At 38.9% G+C, this 15,998-nt stretch overlaps 1 protein-coding gene across 4 annotated transcripts in view; it reads left to right on the top strand.

Annotated features, from left to right (window-relative positions):
* Nucleotides 1-212: 212 nt before the first annotated feature.
* MAPK10 (mitogen-activated protein kinase 10) overlaps nucleotides 213-15,998 on the top strand; it is a 96,533-nt gene continuing 80,747 nt past the window's right edge. For 3 of the 4 annotated variants that reach the window (XM_015832381.1, XM_015832382.1, XM_015832383.1), the window contains exons 1-2: nucleotides 213-278; nucleotides 11,498-11,667. In XM_015832381.1, coding sequence (XP_015687867.1) covers nucleotides 213-278; nucleotides 11,498-11,667 — 236 coding nt within the window. Of the gene's footprint in view, nucleotides 279-11,497; nucleotides 11,668-15,998 lie in introns of those variants that run through there. The other variant, XM_029287376.1, reaches the window with a different exon arrangement.

The raw sequence follows: 15,998 nt of genomic DNA, 5'->3' as shown, positions 1-15,998 counted from the left end.
TACTTGTGCTCGTAAACTGAAAAGATTTTTCCTATAGGAAAACAAAGGTTTGGTCTTGAAGATACCCTAACACTGGATTTAAAAGCTAACTTTGTATTTTCTTTACCATTGAACCAATATCATAGATATTAAATATATTAAGACAGCATTATAAATAAATCCAGTTTGGATGAAATATATTTATGCCATTGTTCTTTGAATTTCAGATATTTATGAGCCGCCATTTCTTATATTACTGCAGTGAGCCCACTCTGGATGTGAAGATTGCCTTTTGTCAGGTGTGTGTTCCTTACAGGTAAAACAAGGTACAGTATATACTTGTATTTACATATTTTGTGATCAGTATTTCGTATCAATCATATATGTGACTGCAAGTCTACAACAACCACCTCAATCTGTTTCATTCTAATATTAGTTATGTTGGCTGGAATTCATGGTGCTAAAACTTGGAAGTGACTGGGGCATAGGATTTAGCAGAATGTTTAAATCTCAGGGTAGGCCACTGCACAATGAGGATCCCGGTCACTTAGTGATAGTTTGAAATTACCTCTGCAAAAAAGATTGTAAAATCAGGCACAGTTATTTGGAGACCCGCTTAACAATCTACATGACTTACAACCATAATTCCATGCTCAACTATAGTCGTAAGTCAAAGACTATTTTTAGTAATATCCCATCTAAAAAGAATAAAACCATTAAAGCTAGAGGATGCTATCCAAGTATATGCATAGGCCTGGAAGGAATACAGTTAACTGTATATTTTCCATGTATAGTCATGCCCTCAATGAACATGCAGTTTTATACCAGACCTGCTGGAGGAAATTTCTCTCTCACTGACTTCAATTGGAAAAGGGAGATTTTAAAAGAAGTTCTCTGCTTCAGGTTTTGGTTAATAAAATAACTGCTATTATCTTAGCAATTCAAGTTTTTTTTAAAAAAAATTGAAAATTTTTAGATAAAAGATAAACATAAAAAAATGTAAAAGAAAATTAAAGAAAAAAGATTTTTAAAAATGAAGAAATCAGTAATAATAATAATAATAATAATAATATTATAATAACAACAACAACAACAACAATAATAATAATAATCATCATCATCATCATCATCATCATCATCATCTTTCTCGTCTATTCGGCAGTGCCTGGAGACACATATTCTACTTCCTTACTTCAAGTACCATTGTTGCATAAGTAGCATCTAGAAGTGCAAGCAAACTGATAATACTAGTAGTAGAGGACACCTCAGGCCTTGTTCTGAACCACGGCTACTGTGTGAAATACCTTGAATCTATATGATGGCACTGAAGTAAAATTCTAAAATTGCTATTTCTCCCAGTCAAAGAGCAAATGACCTCATTTCTTTGAAATGAGTTTGCAAGTGATACTAAATGCTGCAGGCAGAATGGTGAACACTTTAATTGAACGAAAAACCTGGTCCCAGTTCTGTTCAAAGTGTTCTGGCTCTTGGCTTGTTTGAGATTTTTTTTTTTTGAGCTTATAATTGACTGCTGGTAGAGTAGTTCAAGAATCACTTTCTTTGACATACAGCAAGTCTTTCTGCCCCATGCAAGTTTTAGAATTGTGTCTATTTCATGATTAGACATGTGGCTTGTGTCTATACCTAAAGCTGGTGCATACTTTGGATGGGCAAGTAGATCACTGAAGCATATGTGGATATCCATGTAGGAACACTCTGCAATTACAGTACCTAAACCAGTCTTTCTCAATCTTAGCCACTTTAAGCTAGGTGGGCTTCAACTCCCAGAATTCCCCAGCCAGCTTAAAGTGTTAGGGTTGAGAAACACTGACTTAAACCAAACATTTGTTTTCCTGAGATCATGTTATAACTGTAGAGGACAGCTGCTTGGTCCTGGGAAAAGATACAGCTGCTTTCAAAAGCTTATGACAGTTGCTACAAGAGCATTCCGTGCACTCTGAATCACCTTTTAGTTTTCAAATCCCATACAATAATATAAGTTGTAAATATATTTACAATAGAATTTATTTTAAATAGCACATAATGTGGCAATCCCAAATAACCTAAGTACTATTTAGTCATTAAATAAGGGGATTTTTCAAAATTAGTATCCCATATTTCTGGCACCTTTATATAACTCTCACCCAAGCAAAGTTGACACAAACAACCATATAATGATTGCCCTACAATAATTTCCTCTGCCAGCCTCTATGTAGGAGTTACCAGGGTTAATTCAGGGTCTCCTGTAGTTAGTTTTCCTTGAGAAACAATTTCCAATAAAATAAGTTAAATTAAGAGTATGACATTATTTAGTAAGGGAATTACTGATAGTAATGGGATTAAATTTTCTTGACATTCTCTTAAATTCCAATGCACAAAGGCATCCGAATAAAAGCGCTCATTATTTCAGTGTTTTTTCTCCCCTCCAATCAACTAGAGAAAGGTTGGTTTGGCCTTGTTATTCTATTTCTATTCTGTTAACATGGAACAATCTCACATAATGTTGCACATAAAATGCATTAAATTGCCAGGATGCTTTTGGTCATTTCATGTTCTTTGTAATCCATTCCATCATCACCATCTTATTGGTTTTGAAGTGACTGAGTCCATTGCCAGAGAATTGTGGTTATAAGGCTTAAATTCATTTCCAAACTTCATAATGTCGATTTTAACATTTGCTGACTAAAAATAACAGCTGCCTGAAGTGTAATTGAATATAAATATCAGTGAACTTTGGAAAGATCTTAGGCTAAGAATGTATGTTTAAAAAAGCATAACCCTACCTTTGATATTAGAAATGTCTTTTTCAAAGAGATGCTTCTAGCCAATTTTTTTTATCATACAGTATTTTGATTAAAATCTGATAGTACCACCAAGGGCCAGATAAAATTGTTGTATCCAAAGACTGTCAGTTGACAATTGCTCTGTTAGTGCACTAATAACACATTTTTCAGGTTTAGAAATATTGTTTTGTATATTTCACCATCTGGATATTCCATCAGTCCTTTGCATCTAGTATTTTTCCCTTAATGCTTGTTTAAAACCAGAACTTAGTCAATATTTAAATTTAATATGTGGAAGTATAATTTGGGAAAGAAACAGAAACAGTTACCCATCTGATAAAGAGAGTGCTTGCCATCTGCTTTAGGAAACTTTTCTGTTTGCACAGGATTTCAGTGCCCTGCCGTTAGTCTTGCACATTAAGTGGAAAGATAAGGCACAATTATATGAGATCAGGTATTTTAGCTAACTAGTGAGCCAACTAAGCACCAGAGGGCAGGATAAGAAACAATGATTGGAAACTGATCAAAGAGAGAAGTAACTTGGAATTAAGGAGAAAGTTCCTAATAGTGAGGACAATTAACAAGTGGAACAGCTTGCCTTCAGAAATCATGGGCGCTTCATCACTGGAGGTTTTTAAGAAGAGATTGGACAGTTACTTGTCTGAGATGGTATAGGTTCTCCTGCTTGAGCAGGGGACTAGACTAGAAAACCTCCAAGGTCCCTTTCTATTCTATTCTATTCTATTCTATTCTATTCTATTCTATTCTATTCTATTCTATTCTATTCTATTCTATTCTATTCTTGACTTGTAGTGGTGCTTCAAGTTCTTCAGTCAAATATATATTTTGTCTACTATTTCTTCGTTGTTGGACTGCCAAGGATTAAACCACTCCACTCCAAATTCTTTACTGAGTTTTAATATTTAAAACAGCATTAAGGACAGTTTTGTGACTAGATTGCAAGGTTTGTGAAAATATTAAAAGAATTTAAACAGTAAACATCATACATCATAAAACATTCAAACGCATTAATAGCAAGGAAAAATATGAAAATAAAAATATATAAACGTTAAGACTCATTATAGGAAATGTTTTATTATTGCAAAGAACTCAAGCAAGTCTCATTTTAAGTATTTTCTTAAGTAACAGCCATGCTGACACTGTATCAATGTATCACCCACCAATTCTTTGCTATCAAAATGGAAAATAGTTCAAAGAAATGGATCAGCTTCTAGAACCGTGTTTCTCAACCTTGACAATTTTAAGGCATGTGGACTTCAACTCCCAGAATTCCACAGCCAGCATTGTCAAGGTTGAGAAACACTGTTCTAGAACCATGTTTCAAGCCATTAATAATTAAAGTATTTCCATTTCCCTTCTCAAAATCAGTTTCTTTCGGTTTATGGTTTTGCTTGAAAATATACCACAGAGTAGGTTATGATGGCAATGATCTGTCTGCACAATATTTTTAATTATAAAAACTCAAAACTGAGGCATCCATTCAAGCAGAAAGCTTCAACCACAGTTTATTAGGAATCACAAAGTGAACCAAAAATTCAAGATATTGATGAACTGCATGCTGTTCATTTCTGGACTGTCGATACCAATGAAATTATTATTACTATAAGTAGTAGTAAATCTGAAAGCCAACGTATAATAGAATGCTAAGCTTAGCATTACATGATAATTAGTTAAGTCATCATAAAATAAAATTGTGCAGCATAGTTCATATATAATGACCAAAAACACAGCATGGAATTTTGCTGAAACCAGAAAAACTGATGAGTTCAGTGTTTTTGTTTTTACTCTCAGTTAACATGAATGTTTGGAACTGACACATTTAGAATAGCACACCTCCTTTTCTCATTTATATTATACTGTGTATTGTGCTTAGTTGTGTCGGAAGACAAAGGCTAATAATGAATTATTGACTCTGGCTTGCAACAGAGTATTGAACTAGATTAGGGACCATGACTCCTGGGTTTATTCAAGAACCTCTATTTTTTTTCTGATTTACCTGCAAAATAATTATCTTTGAAATAACCTGGGATAAAACTTTGTTCCCATAATATATGTAGTGTAATCCAGCCAGCGTGTGGTCAAGTCTTGCTGGTAATTCTGGCCAATCATGCCATAAATGCATTGGGGAATTAATTTATTTTAATAAATGGATATGGTTGCCTATCTTACATAGATCATTGTAAATAACAAAAAGTGTATTTAAAAAATGTTGAAAATTAAATCTCACCTTTTATAGATGAGACCCAAAGCAAGCTCACTTTGTCAGATTTGCTGGGACCTGTAGAAACGTTTGGCCCTCTTCCATATAGGTTTATAAAATGGTAACCAGAACATTGAATTGTACCCAGAAGCCTGCTGGGTTACAGTAATGTAACTCAAATAAACCTTGTGCTTCAAAAACGGGCACTGATGCATTCGGGATTAGCTGATATTTCCAAGTACCTTCACATGCAGGCCCATGTACAGCATTGTAGCAATCCAATTGGGAAGTGTCTAAGGCACTGTTTCTCAACCTCAGCAACTATCAGATGTGTGGAATTCAGCTCCCAGAATTCCCTAGCCAGCCATGCTAGCTGGGAAAATCTGGGAGTTGAAGTCCACACATCTGAAAGTTGCTGAGGTTGAGAAAGGCATGAATGATTTAAGCAGAATGAATGAATGCAATTGGCACACCACATGTGTGCAACTCGTCTTATCTACAGCTGCCCTATGGTCTTCAAGCATGAGTCATGAATCAGGAGCCATAACTATTCAGGATATCAACACTGTGCACTGTCAAGAGTTAAAGATGAAAAATCCCCATATCCAGCACCTCCCAAAACGCAATGAGCCAGTAGGCAAACAGTAGACTCATTTCTTGCACTCAGACATGCTTGTGAAATGTGTTTGGTGCTACCAAGCCTTGCCAAGGAGTTCTGAGATAGAGCGGTCTGTTTTCTTAGTCATCCTTTCTCTCCCACTCATTTTCTTGGAGGACTAGACCTGCCAAATGGGTAAATTCCCATGATACAACTGTCTGGGTAGAATTTAATTTTGTCTATAAACATTTAGGGTTAAATTGACTCTCTGGGAATTAACTAACTGGACCAACATTAGGAGGATTTAACTTCTTGTATAGAAAGAAGAGCTACATTGAACCACAACTACGGTTGAACCACATATGGTTTATTGTTAGATATGTTTGGTTTTTAAATATTTCCAGACCTCTGATTCTTCTGGACAGAAACAGTATCAGCTCATTGGCCATATGGGTAATGCTGTATTAAAAAAATATTTTGTTTAATTTAATCTGTCAAAGTGGCATGTGGTTCTTCTTATTGTGCAACTTTCAGATGTATTTTCCAATTTCATTTGTGAGGTGATAATGCTCAGAAACCCTTCTTGTTACTATGATTGAAGCTTCCAAAAAAACAGTTCATAGTAGACAGATGGCAAGCTTACTCCTAGCACCTGCAACCACAGACTTGAGTGTGCCTTCTGGGTATTCACCAACATGTGACTGCATCTTCTAACATGCGGTGTTCGGGGTCTTCACACAGAGACGATATAAGAAAGCCCACAGGCAACTAAATTATGCTATTCAGTTTATTTTGCAAATTTGCTCATATCAACATCTCCTTCTGGCATTTATAGACCATTCCCCCATCCTCCATCTCCATTCCACAAATGCATGTCTCTGGCTTTTGAATGCCTGTTCCTGCTGGGCAGCTGGTAAAAATAAACACACTGAAAAGTGGAAGGCAATTAGGAGGAAGCCATTTTTGGCAATTATCCAGGAACCGATTAACATACTGTACTTCAGAGGGACAAGGAGAGAGAATGAAGACTTCTGTGCTTTGGGGGACAAAGCCCCAGAAGTCTTCATTCTCTCTCCTTGTCCCTCCCTTCCTGGTTTAATGACAACAGTTACCATATGCCAGTGATGGCGAACCTTTTAGAGACCGAGTGCCCAAACTGCAACCCAAAACCCACTTATTTATCGCTGGGTGCCAGGTGGGTGTGGCCCACTGGGTGGGCGTGGCTGTGGTGGTCATGGCAGACTGGGTGGGTGTGGCCAAGGTGGACGTGGTCACCTCGATGTTGCTCATGGGGAGGGATGCCTGTGGAAACCGGGCAGGGTTGGGGGAGATCCAGGGGTCTCTGGCAGGTGGGGCAGTGGGCAGGAGGCTCGTCCTGCGGGGTGAGGTGAGGCAGGGCTGGGGTGCCATTGTCGCAGGGCAAGGCGAGGCAGCAGCTGGGGCAGCTGCTGCCTGACACCATCGACCCCCGCACACAGAGGCCAGCCAGCACATGGGGGCCAACAGTGTCTGTCAGCAGCCACAGCCTGCCGGCCCCTCAACCGGCACATTCTGGGGCTCCGCAGCCCGCCACAAGAAGTTCAGAGAAGCCGCCTCTAAGCTGGACAGATGGCCAACAGCTGAGGAGGCGCTGCAGTGGGTCGTGCCCAGGAAAAGGAGAGCATGTGAGGCCAGGAGGGATGGGACAGGGGGGAGGGAAACCAGCCATGCTGGGATGCATCCAGCCATGTGGGATCTCGGCGAGTTAGCGGGAAGCTGGTTGAAGAAGGACGGTTGCCATCTCTGGGGTATGGTGCGCGTGCCCACAGAGAGGGCTCCGAGTGCCGCCTCTGGCACGTGTGCCATAGGTTCGCCACCACTGCCATATGCTATCTTCGGTGCTCTGTTTTACTATTTGACATTTTTTTTTTAGTTTTCCCTCAAAAAGTAAGGGCAAAATCTTGGGAATTTGTGCTGAAGCAAGAACATCTAGTAAGGCAAACTCAGGTGACTGGCCAAATTGGTTGAGAATTTTTATTAATATTATTAAAATACTAAAAAGGAAGAAGAATATACAAAGTTATAAAAGACAAGAAAAACAAAGAAAGCTATAACCCGTCCAGAAGATACAAGACATATATACAAGACATATATTCACACACATGCATAAAAATACAGGTAGTCCTCATTTTATGACTGCATTTTAGCAACCGTTTGCAGTTATGACAGTGAAGAAAATGTAACTTTGTGACCAATGCCCACAGCATTTCTTCCTCAGTTGGATGCTTGCCACTGCTATTGGTTGGTATGCATTGTCCTGTTTAAAATCATAAGCACAGTTGTCATATAATGTTTCACTTAGTAACTGTTTTGTTTAATGACTTGAGTTATCAGTCCAAATTGCAGTTGCTATATGAGCACTACCTCATAAAGTTGTACAGTAAACATTTTGCTGAATGAAAGACATGATTTCTTACAATCATCCATAGCTAATGTACATTGATAAAATATTTATTCGTAGATTGCTGATGAAATCAATGTGCAGACTACTAAATAGTTGGAGCCATCATGCACTAAAAGAATCCAAAGGAGGGACTGTGATATTGCATGCATAAGATTCCCCTTCTCGTTCGTAAATATCATAATAAGGGTTGGGATCTACTGGAAAAGGTGTTGGACAAAGTGGGCATAGGTGGACTGTCAGGGAATTTCATAGCAGCTGTCCAGATGAAGTCGGAGACACTAACACAAACTTGTATTGTCATCATCCGGAAAGAAAAAAACACAAGATAGTCAGGAATACAAGAACATCATGAGGTAAATTAAACAGTATACAGAACACACAGAAGAAAAAGAAGGGAAAAAGGGAAACTCCCCCTTTTATACTTAACGGCAACCAATCATAGTGTAGATTGCCTCATGCATGAGCACCCTCCAACCAATCAGCTACAACTATGTTCTGGCCAGCTACCAAATTCAATTTCCTAACGTGGACTCTTTCTTTTATCAATTCCCTGGGAGGATAAGCAGTGCTGAGCATCTGTGTCCATCCTGCATTTAAACTTCTTACAAGAGGGATGTTAAGACAGGAGTCTTAACATTAAAATGGTGCATACTTCCAACTAGCTCTGAAGCTTGGAGTGTCGAGCCAAAAATAAGACGAATAAATTGTACAGATTCAGATAGATCCAGACAACCCCTTGATAGTAGCCCTTGTTGGGACTGTGATAACTGCCTAGAGATATTCATGTGTTGATGGCGATAACCACTTTAATTCTCTTGATAGTAACTTATAAATTATTGCCAGAAAGCCTTTCTCCTGACTCCTTCCTAGGAGAATTAGTTGAAATGTGCCCATTGCAGTGTGTCAGCAATGAAAACACACTCTTTGTCCCCTGATATTTAATCAGTTTTTCTTGTGCACTGGAGGCTGGTTCTTTCTTTTTCCTTCTTTGGGATGACTAAGTGTATTTATCTAGGGATGCTTGATCGGGAGAGACACAATGGCTTAAAGATGCTGAGCTTGCCAGCTGGCAGTTCATGCAACAGGGTAAGCTTCTGTTGCTTGCTCCAGTTCCTGTCCACCTAGCAGTTTGAAAGCATGCAAATGTGAGTAGAATAATAGGTATTACTTCTGTGGGAAGGTAACAGCATTCGGTGTGGCTTTGTCGTATAGCCATCCTGGCCACATGACCGCAGAAATCTGGCTTCCTCAGACAAGAAACGGAGATGAGCATCGGGCCCTAGAATTGGACACTACTGACAGGGAGATCTTTATCTTTGCTTGATCAGGAATAGCAATAGCACTTAGATTTATATACTGCTTCATATTGCTTTACTGCCCTCTCTAAGTGGTTTACAGAGTCAACATATTGCCCCCAACAATCTGGGTCCTCATTTTACTGACCTTGGAAGGATGGAAGGCTGAGTTAACCTTGATCCAGTCAGGATCGAACTCCTGACAGTGGAATGCAGAGTTAGCCTGCAATACTGCATTCTAACCATTGTGCCATCACGGTCCTTAGCTCCAATTTAGCTGGGAATCGTAGCATTAAATTTCTCTCTTCAATTTGAGGCAAGCTGCCATAGACAATTAATGATACTGAAGATAAGGGTTAGGACTTCTACATGTCGCTGCTGTGTTAGTGATGCCTTCTGCTTTCCATCATTATGCTTTCTTTGTGGCCATCATCCATTTCTGATTGGTTCACCACAATCAGAAGCAGACAGACATTTTTTTTATTCAACTTCTTTTTGAATTCCAGGAAAATGGTGGCTTAAATGAAACAGCTCAAAATGCCAAAATGGTTCTGATTTAGATAAAGCAGTGCCCAGCTAATAATTTAGTAGTGCTTTCTTTTTTTAAAAAAAAAAAAAGGGGGGGGGATACTCCTCTGGTTAGTATAAAGGAAGTAAATGTATATGTCTATCTTCATGAAAAATGATCAGATTAAATTTAATAGTTTAATATGCCAATATAATAAATCTTTTTAGAAAGTAGCTGTAACTTTCATGTTCACTTTTTATTTTCTTGTGAAGATGACTTTCTTACTGGAAAAGGCTATGAAGATAGCCTGCCTTATACATGTAAACTAAGATCTATTGTTACCTTACAATAGTTAAACCTTTGATTAGTTACTGAAGGTTAGGAATGTTGATATTCCTATTATGAGTATTTTTCTAATCCTGACCTTTTGCAAAGATGATCATTCATTAATTCATTGATTCATTTCTTCATTCATTTCCCTTTACTATTGTTGCAAATAATTCAGGGGGCAAACATATCCAATATACTTTCCTTTTCCTGTTTTCCCCACAATAGTAACCCTGTGAGGTAACCCGTTGGGCTGAGAGAGACTGGCCCAAAGTCATCCAGCTAGCTTTCATGGCTAAGGCAGGACTTGAATCCATCATCTTTGGCTTTCTAGACTGGTACCTTAATATCTAGACCAAACTGGTTCTAAGATATACTATCTCCTCAGGCTTTTCCTTGCCCCTGCTCCAAACTCTGCAAATTTCCAAATACAATTCAGAATGTGTGTGCTCATTTTTAAAGATAAGCATGACTTAAGAAACCTGGAGAGATTCTTTACTATCAGCTTGTATCTGTCTGCTTGGACACAAATGTCTTTGCCAGGATACTAACTATTCTGATATCATTTCTTCATTATTTAATGTTATTTAAATGTTATTCAATGTTTTCTTTCCCAATTTTTTATCAGCTTTTATTTCCCATCTTCCTGTTGTATACCGATTATTTGTGATGCTACTTTTTTTTTATTCTTGTCAGGTAATGTATAAATAGTAACTTGTTGAAAAGAACATGTTAATTTATGAAATAAAGTACAAGGGCATGAACACAAATCAACCTCAAATCTCATTTTTATTATAAAACAGGAATGTATTAAGGATATATGGGAAATATAAATCATAATATATTGTGGATTTCAGTGCCTTGGGATTTTGTTTATTTTAGGGCACACTTTGAATGATCTGAAAGATTTCTATTTGCACTAGGATTTAATCCTGGGAATATAATAGAAATATAATGTGAAATTCTGCTCCTGTTCTTTTTTTGCGTGTGCCACAACTAGTGTTAAAATCTTATGTCCATTATCGACTGGAGCAATATCTTTGTCTGTGATTAAGGAGTACATAAATTCACAGCAGTAACTGTCTACCATGATCGATAGCCCTAAATCTAACCTTAACCCACTTGGCAGGAAAAAAAGAGAGCTGAAATAAGCAGGCTTAATTGATTGGTGGGCAAAAAAAATTTGGCAGCCAAAAACAGAACAAGAGCCATAAAAGTCTTAAGATTACCTATCCTGAAGGACATGTAGCTTGAATTGTCTGAGATCCTGCTGTTTATGCTCCTAGTTTATTGGCTTTCTGTTTTCTTTCTCTCTTGCCTACATCGTTCTGTCCCTGTGACAGGGATTTGGGAAGCAAGTGGATGTGTCATATATTGCCAAATACTACAACATGAGTAAAAGCAAAGTTGACAACCAGTTCTACAGTGTGGAAGTAGGTGACTCGACCTTCACAGTTCTCAAACGCTACCAGAACTTAAAACCAATCGGCTCTGGAGCTCAGGGAATAGTTTGGTAAGAGTCACTCAATTTTTCTCAACCTATATTCCTTGTGTTTGTGAATTGAGTTATGCCCCCTGTGGTATGCATTAGGTAGTCCTCAACGTACGACCACAAATGATCCCAAAATTTCTGTTGCTAAGTGAGACCTTTGTTAAGGGAGTTTTGTCCCATTTTGTGACCTTTCTTGCCACAGTTGTTAAGTGAATCCCTGCAGTTGTTAAGTTAGTAACAGCGTTGTTAAGTGAATCTGGCTTTCCTATTGACTTTGCTTGTCAGAAATTTGCAAAAGATGATCGTATTACCCTGGGACATTGCAACTGTCATAAATGTATGCCAGTTGCCAAGCAACTTAATTTGGATATTGTGACCATGGGATGCCGCAATGATCATATGTGTGAATAATAGTCAAAAATCACTTTTTTCAGTGCTGTTGTAACTTCAAATGGTCACTAAATGAACTGTTGTAAGTCGAGGACTACTTGTATGTGTCATGAGTGTTGTCGTAAATTACAATAAACATGTATGCAAGGGCTGAAGTAATAAAAAAATGGTTTGATGCATAAAGATTATTAAATTGCTATTTTGATTTGCTGGGTTTTTTTCCTCCAAATTCTACATTGGATGGTACTAAATGCCACAAATGAAAGTAAATTAACTGTGATTAATTATGATTGTTTTGGAACAGATACTGGTCAATCTAATAGTCCATCTATCAAAAGTAATTAAAGTATTTTGAGTCTAGTGCGGCATAGATATAATAGTTTCTGAGTCTTCCATGGTTATAAAAATACTAGAAGTAAGGCATGCTTTGAAAAAACTGTTCCTAGACTAAAGGTACCACTAATCTCTACTAAACTCTGGTTATTTCTGGAAATAATAGCATTTGTTTTTTTTCCTGCACATATTAGATACTAGCTAGCAAAATGATATTGTGGTACACAGCTTACACATTTTTGCAGCTTCTTCCAGAAAGAACATTTCAAGCAGAAGAGTAATTTCCCCTTTTGCTGTTCAAGAACAATCTGGGATTTGCCAGGCAATATGTCTCATCCTGTATAATTTTGAAATTGTCACAAATTCAAGGTTCCCAAAGTTGATGTGACCATTACTCTTTCTTCATGGAGAGAAAAAGAAAAGCTGACATTCCAGCGAAACATATAAATAATATTGTGAAGGTTGCATTATAAAACAGGAAGGGCTTATCAATCTCACAGTGTAAATAATCAGGTCTTCTATGGTTTATGTTAGTGTTTCTCTGATAAATGGATCTACTGCTTTAAAACCCTGTATAGACGACTTGTTTTTTTTCTTTCCTAGAATGTTTTGGTAGATTTTGGATATTCTTTCTACTTTCATTATGAATGAACCATTAGCTTTCTATTAATTTAATAATTTTATGTTATAAAAAGTGAGAAAATGACCATCATTTTCAGACGTCATGGCTTGATATGTGCAGGAGAGCAATTAAGTTTGGTGACCGCTACATGCCCATTGCATGGATCAAAGTGTTATCCTAAATCAGTGATGGCGAACCTTTTAGAGACCAAGTGCCCAAAAACTGCCCCCGCCCCCGCTCCATCCCCTGCCCCGCCCCTACCCCGCCTCTACCCCGCCTGCCTGCAGGGCCACTCACCGCCTCCAGGGCCTGCCGCAGATTGCCCAGGCAGACCAGCAGCTCCATGGTGGCCACGCCCTCTGCCCACACCCCGCAACATCAACTGTGCATGATGGGGTGTGAGGGCAGAGTCTTGTCTACGCTGCCTGGCTGCCATGTCCTTGGCTGCACTGCTCCACGTGGGCCATACTCGGGGGCGACTCTCCTCCAGGGGGGCTGCTGGTGAGGGGGTCGTGGGGGGAGGCAAGACTTGGGAAACGGCACGTGTGCCCACAGAGAGGGCTCCGAGTGCTGCCTCTGGCACCCGTGCCATAGGTTCGCCACCACTGTCCTAAATCCTGTTTCCCTATGCAGTACATACCATTTTTGACATTTCTTCTTACATTCACTTTCCTGGTAAGATCATACTGAATTTCCTTCCTAACAATGATTAGGGGGCTGGAGGCTAAAACATACTAAGAACGGTTGCAGGAATTGGATATGTCTAGTCTAATGAAAAGAAAGACTAGGGATGACAGGATAGCAGTGCTCCAATATTTGAGGGGCTGCCACAAAGAAGAAGGGGTCAACTTAAGCACCTAAAGACAGGATAAGAAACAATGGATGGAAACTTACCAAGGACAGAACCCACCTTGATCTATGGAGAAATTTCCCGACAGTGAGAACAATTAATCAGTGGAACAGCTTGCCTTCAGAAATTGTGGCTGCTCCATCACTGGAGGTTTTTAAGAAGAGCTTGGACAGCCATTTGTCTGACCTGATATAAGGTCTCCTGCTTGTACAGGGGATTGGACTAGACGACCTCCACGGTCCCTTCCAACTCTGTTATCTGTTATTCCGTTAACTTGCAGATTAAAAAAAAAACCAGTTAGAAATAGGCATTTGTGATGAATCAGTAGGAGGAACACACTTCAAATCTACACAGCAGTTGAATTTGATTTGTTTGTTTCTTCCACTACTGTCTCCACTCCTATGGGGATAGAAACCACCCCCACATCTGTTTAGAAACATATGATAGTGTCTCATAGGACAATATTTTCTAGCAGATGGGTTCAGCTCAGACAGGAACAGTCTTTCTCATTTCCTGCTGTTTCATCCTTTCAGTAGCTGGAGGCTGGGAATTATTCTAACGGAAAGTGGGCGTAAAAGTCATATAAGTAAGTAAAAATAGAATCCTAGACTCATAGAATTATAAAAATTGTAAGTAGCTATTAATGAGAGATCATTGTGGTGGTTAAGGCATCAGGCTAGAAACAAGGAGAACATGAATTCTAATCCTGGCTTAGGCCCAAAGCCGGCTGGGTGACCTTGAGCCACTCTCACTCTCAGCCCTATGAAGCCAGGGGGTTGGACTAGATGACCTCCAAGGTCCCTTCCAACCTTATCATTATTATTATTATAAGCCGACAGTGGCAAACTATTTCTCAAGTACCTTGCCAAGAAAATTGCAGGGACCTGTCCAGACAATCTCTAAGAACTGGACACTATTAAACGGGGAAAAAAGTAGCCATTTATAAGGTGACCAACTTTTTTACAATGAAAAGGAGGACACAAATAAATTGAAGAAAAAAATATTGTAAATAAAAGAAACATTTTATTCACTGCAACAATAATACAGACAACTTGCATGTGCAAAGTTTGCCGGCCGGGTGTTTTGGCGCGCTCAGCAGCAATTCCTATTGGCTTTTGAAAGCCAATAGGGAGAGTAGCACAGCTCATGCAAAAGTTGAAAAAAAAAACATTAAAAAAAGGTGCCAGAACGCCGTTCTGAGCGTTCTGTGAGGGAAAAAAAAGCCCTGCAGATTAGTCTTCAAATATCGAAAAGGAGGACATGTAGGAGGACACTTTTCGAGGGAAGACAGAACTTACAAAAGGAGGACTGTCCTCCCTAAAGGAGGACGGTTGGTCCCCTTACCATTTAGGCCCTCAAGATCAATTCCCTGTTCAGAAACCAAAATTGTCAGCCATTCAAGGTAGACCAGACCAGAATGCCAGAGCTATTAATGCTAATACTATTTTATTATAAGATTACAGTGACAGACTCTTGCCAGGATGAATGTGCTTCCTTCTTCCCTTTCTTTATCAGTGTAGAGCTGAAATACAGTTTCCATTCCAGGATAGCTTGAGATGGAGAGAATTTCTTTTTTTATAGGCTTGGCGAGAAGAGCAAGAAAGACGACTTGGACAGAGATTTGCAGGAAGTATTATCTACATAAAAGGGGCTGAAACATTTTTTAAATTCCAGAATAATGAGAGGTAGCTCAGGCAGATTCTTCCGTAATTAACTGGAATATAAGAAAGAGGAGGGGGTATGGCACCATCAGGCTTGCAAGATTTGTTATTATAGCCAACCTCAATAAAAGTAGTTTTAGCTTTCCAGTGGAGTTGATTTTCTTGATCTGGACTACCTAGTAGCCTTGACACTTTATCCACATGTTGTGTTAACTGTGGTACCAAGGGATCCTGTTTTTAAGTCATGCAGTATCTTTTGCCTCATCTTCAGCCCAACCCAGAAGCAACTTCCATTCGTCTTTAGGGGATCGAAAAGTCAGGAGGGTGACATTTATTTATTTATTTTTCACATTTCTAAACTGGCCCTCTCCCATGCAATCAAAAGCCCTGCCTCTTTTCTATGTGTGTCATAGCCAGGGAAATGGGCCAATAATAGAAATAATGTCAATAATGTAAAACTTTACACATTAACAGAAGCGCACGGCCCATGAAGCAC

The sequence above is a fragment of the Protobothrops mucrosquamatus genome, unplaced genomic scaffold (genome assembly GCF_001527695.2).
Source record: "Protobothrops mucrosquamatus isolate PMUCROS unplaced genomic scaffold, P.Mucros_1.0 scaffold3, whole genome shotgun sequence".
Classification (NCBI taxonomy): Eukaryota; Metazoa; Chordata; class Lepidosauria; order Squamata; family Viperidae; genus Protobothrops; species Protobothrops mucrosquamatus.
The sequence above is the reverse complement of the archived record's forward strand: the minus strand, read 5'-3'. Positions and strand labels throughout refer to the sequence as shown.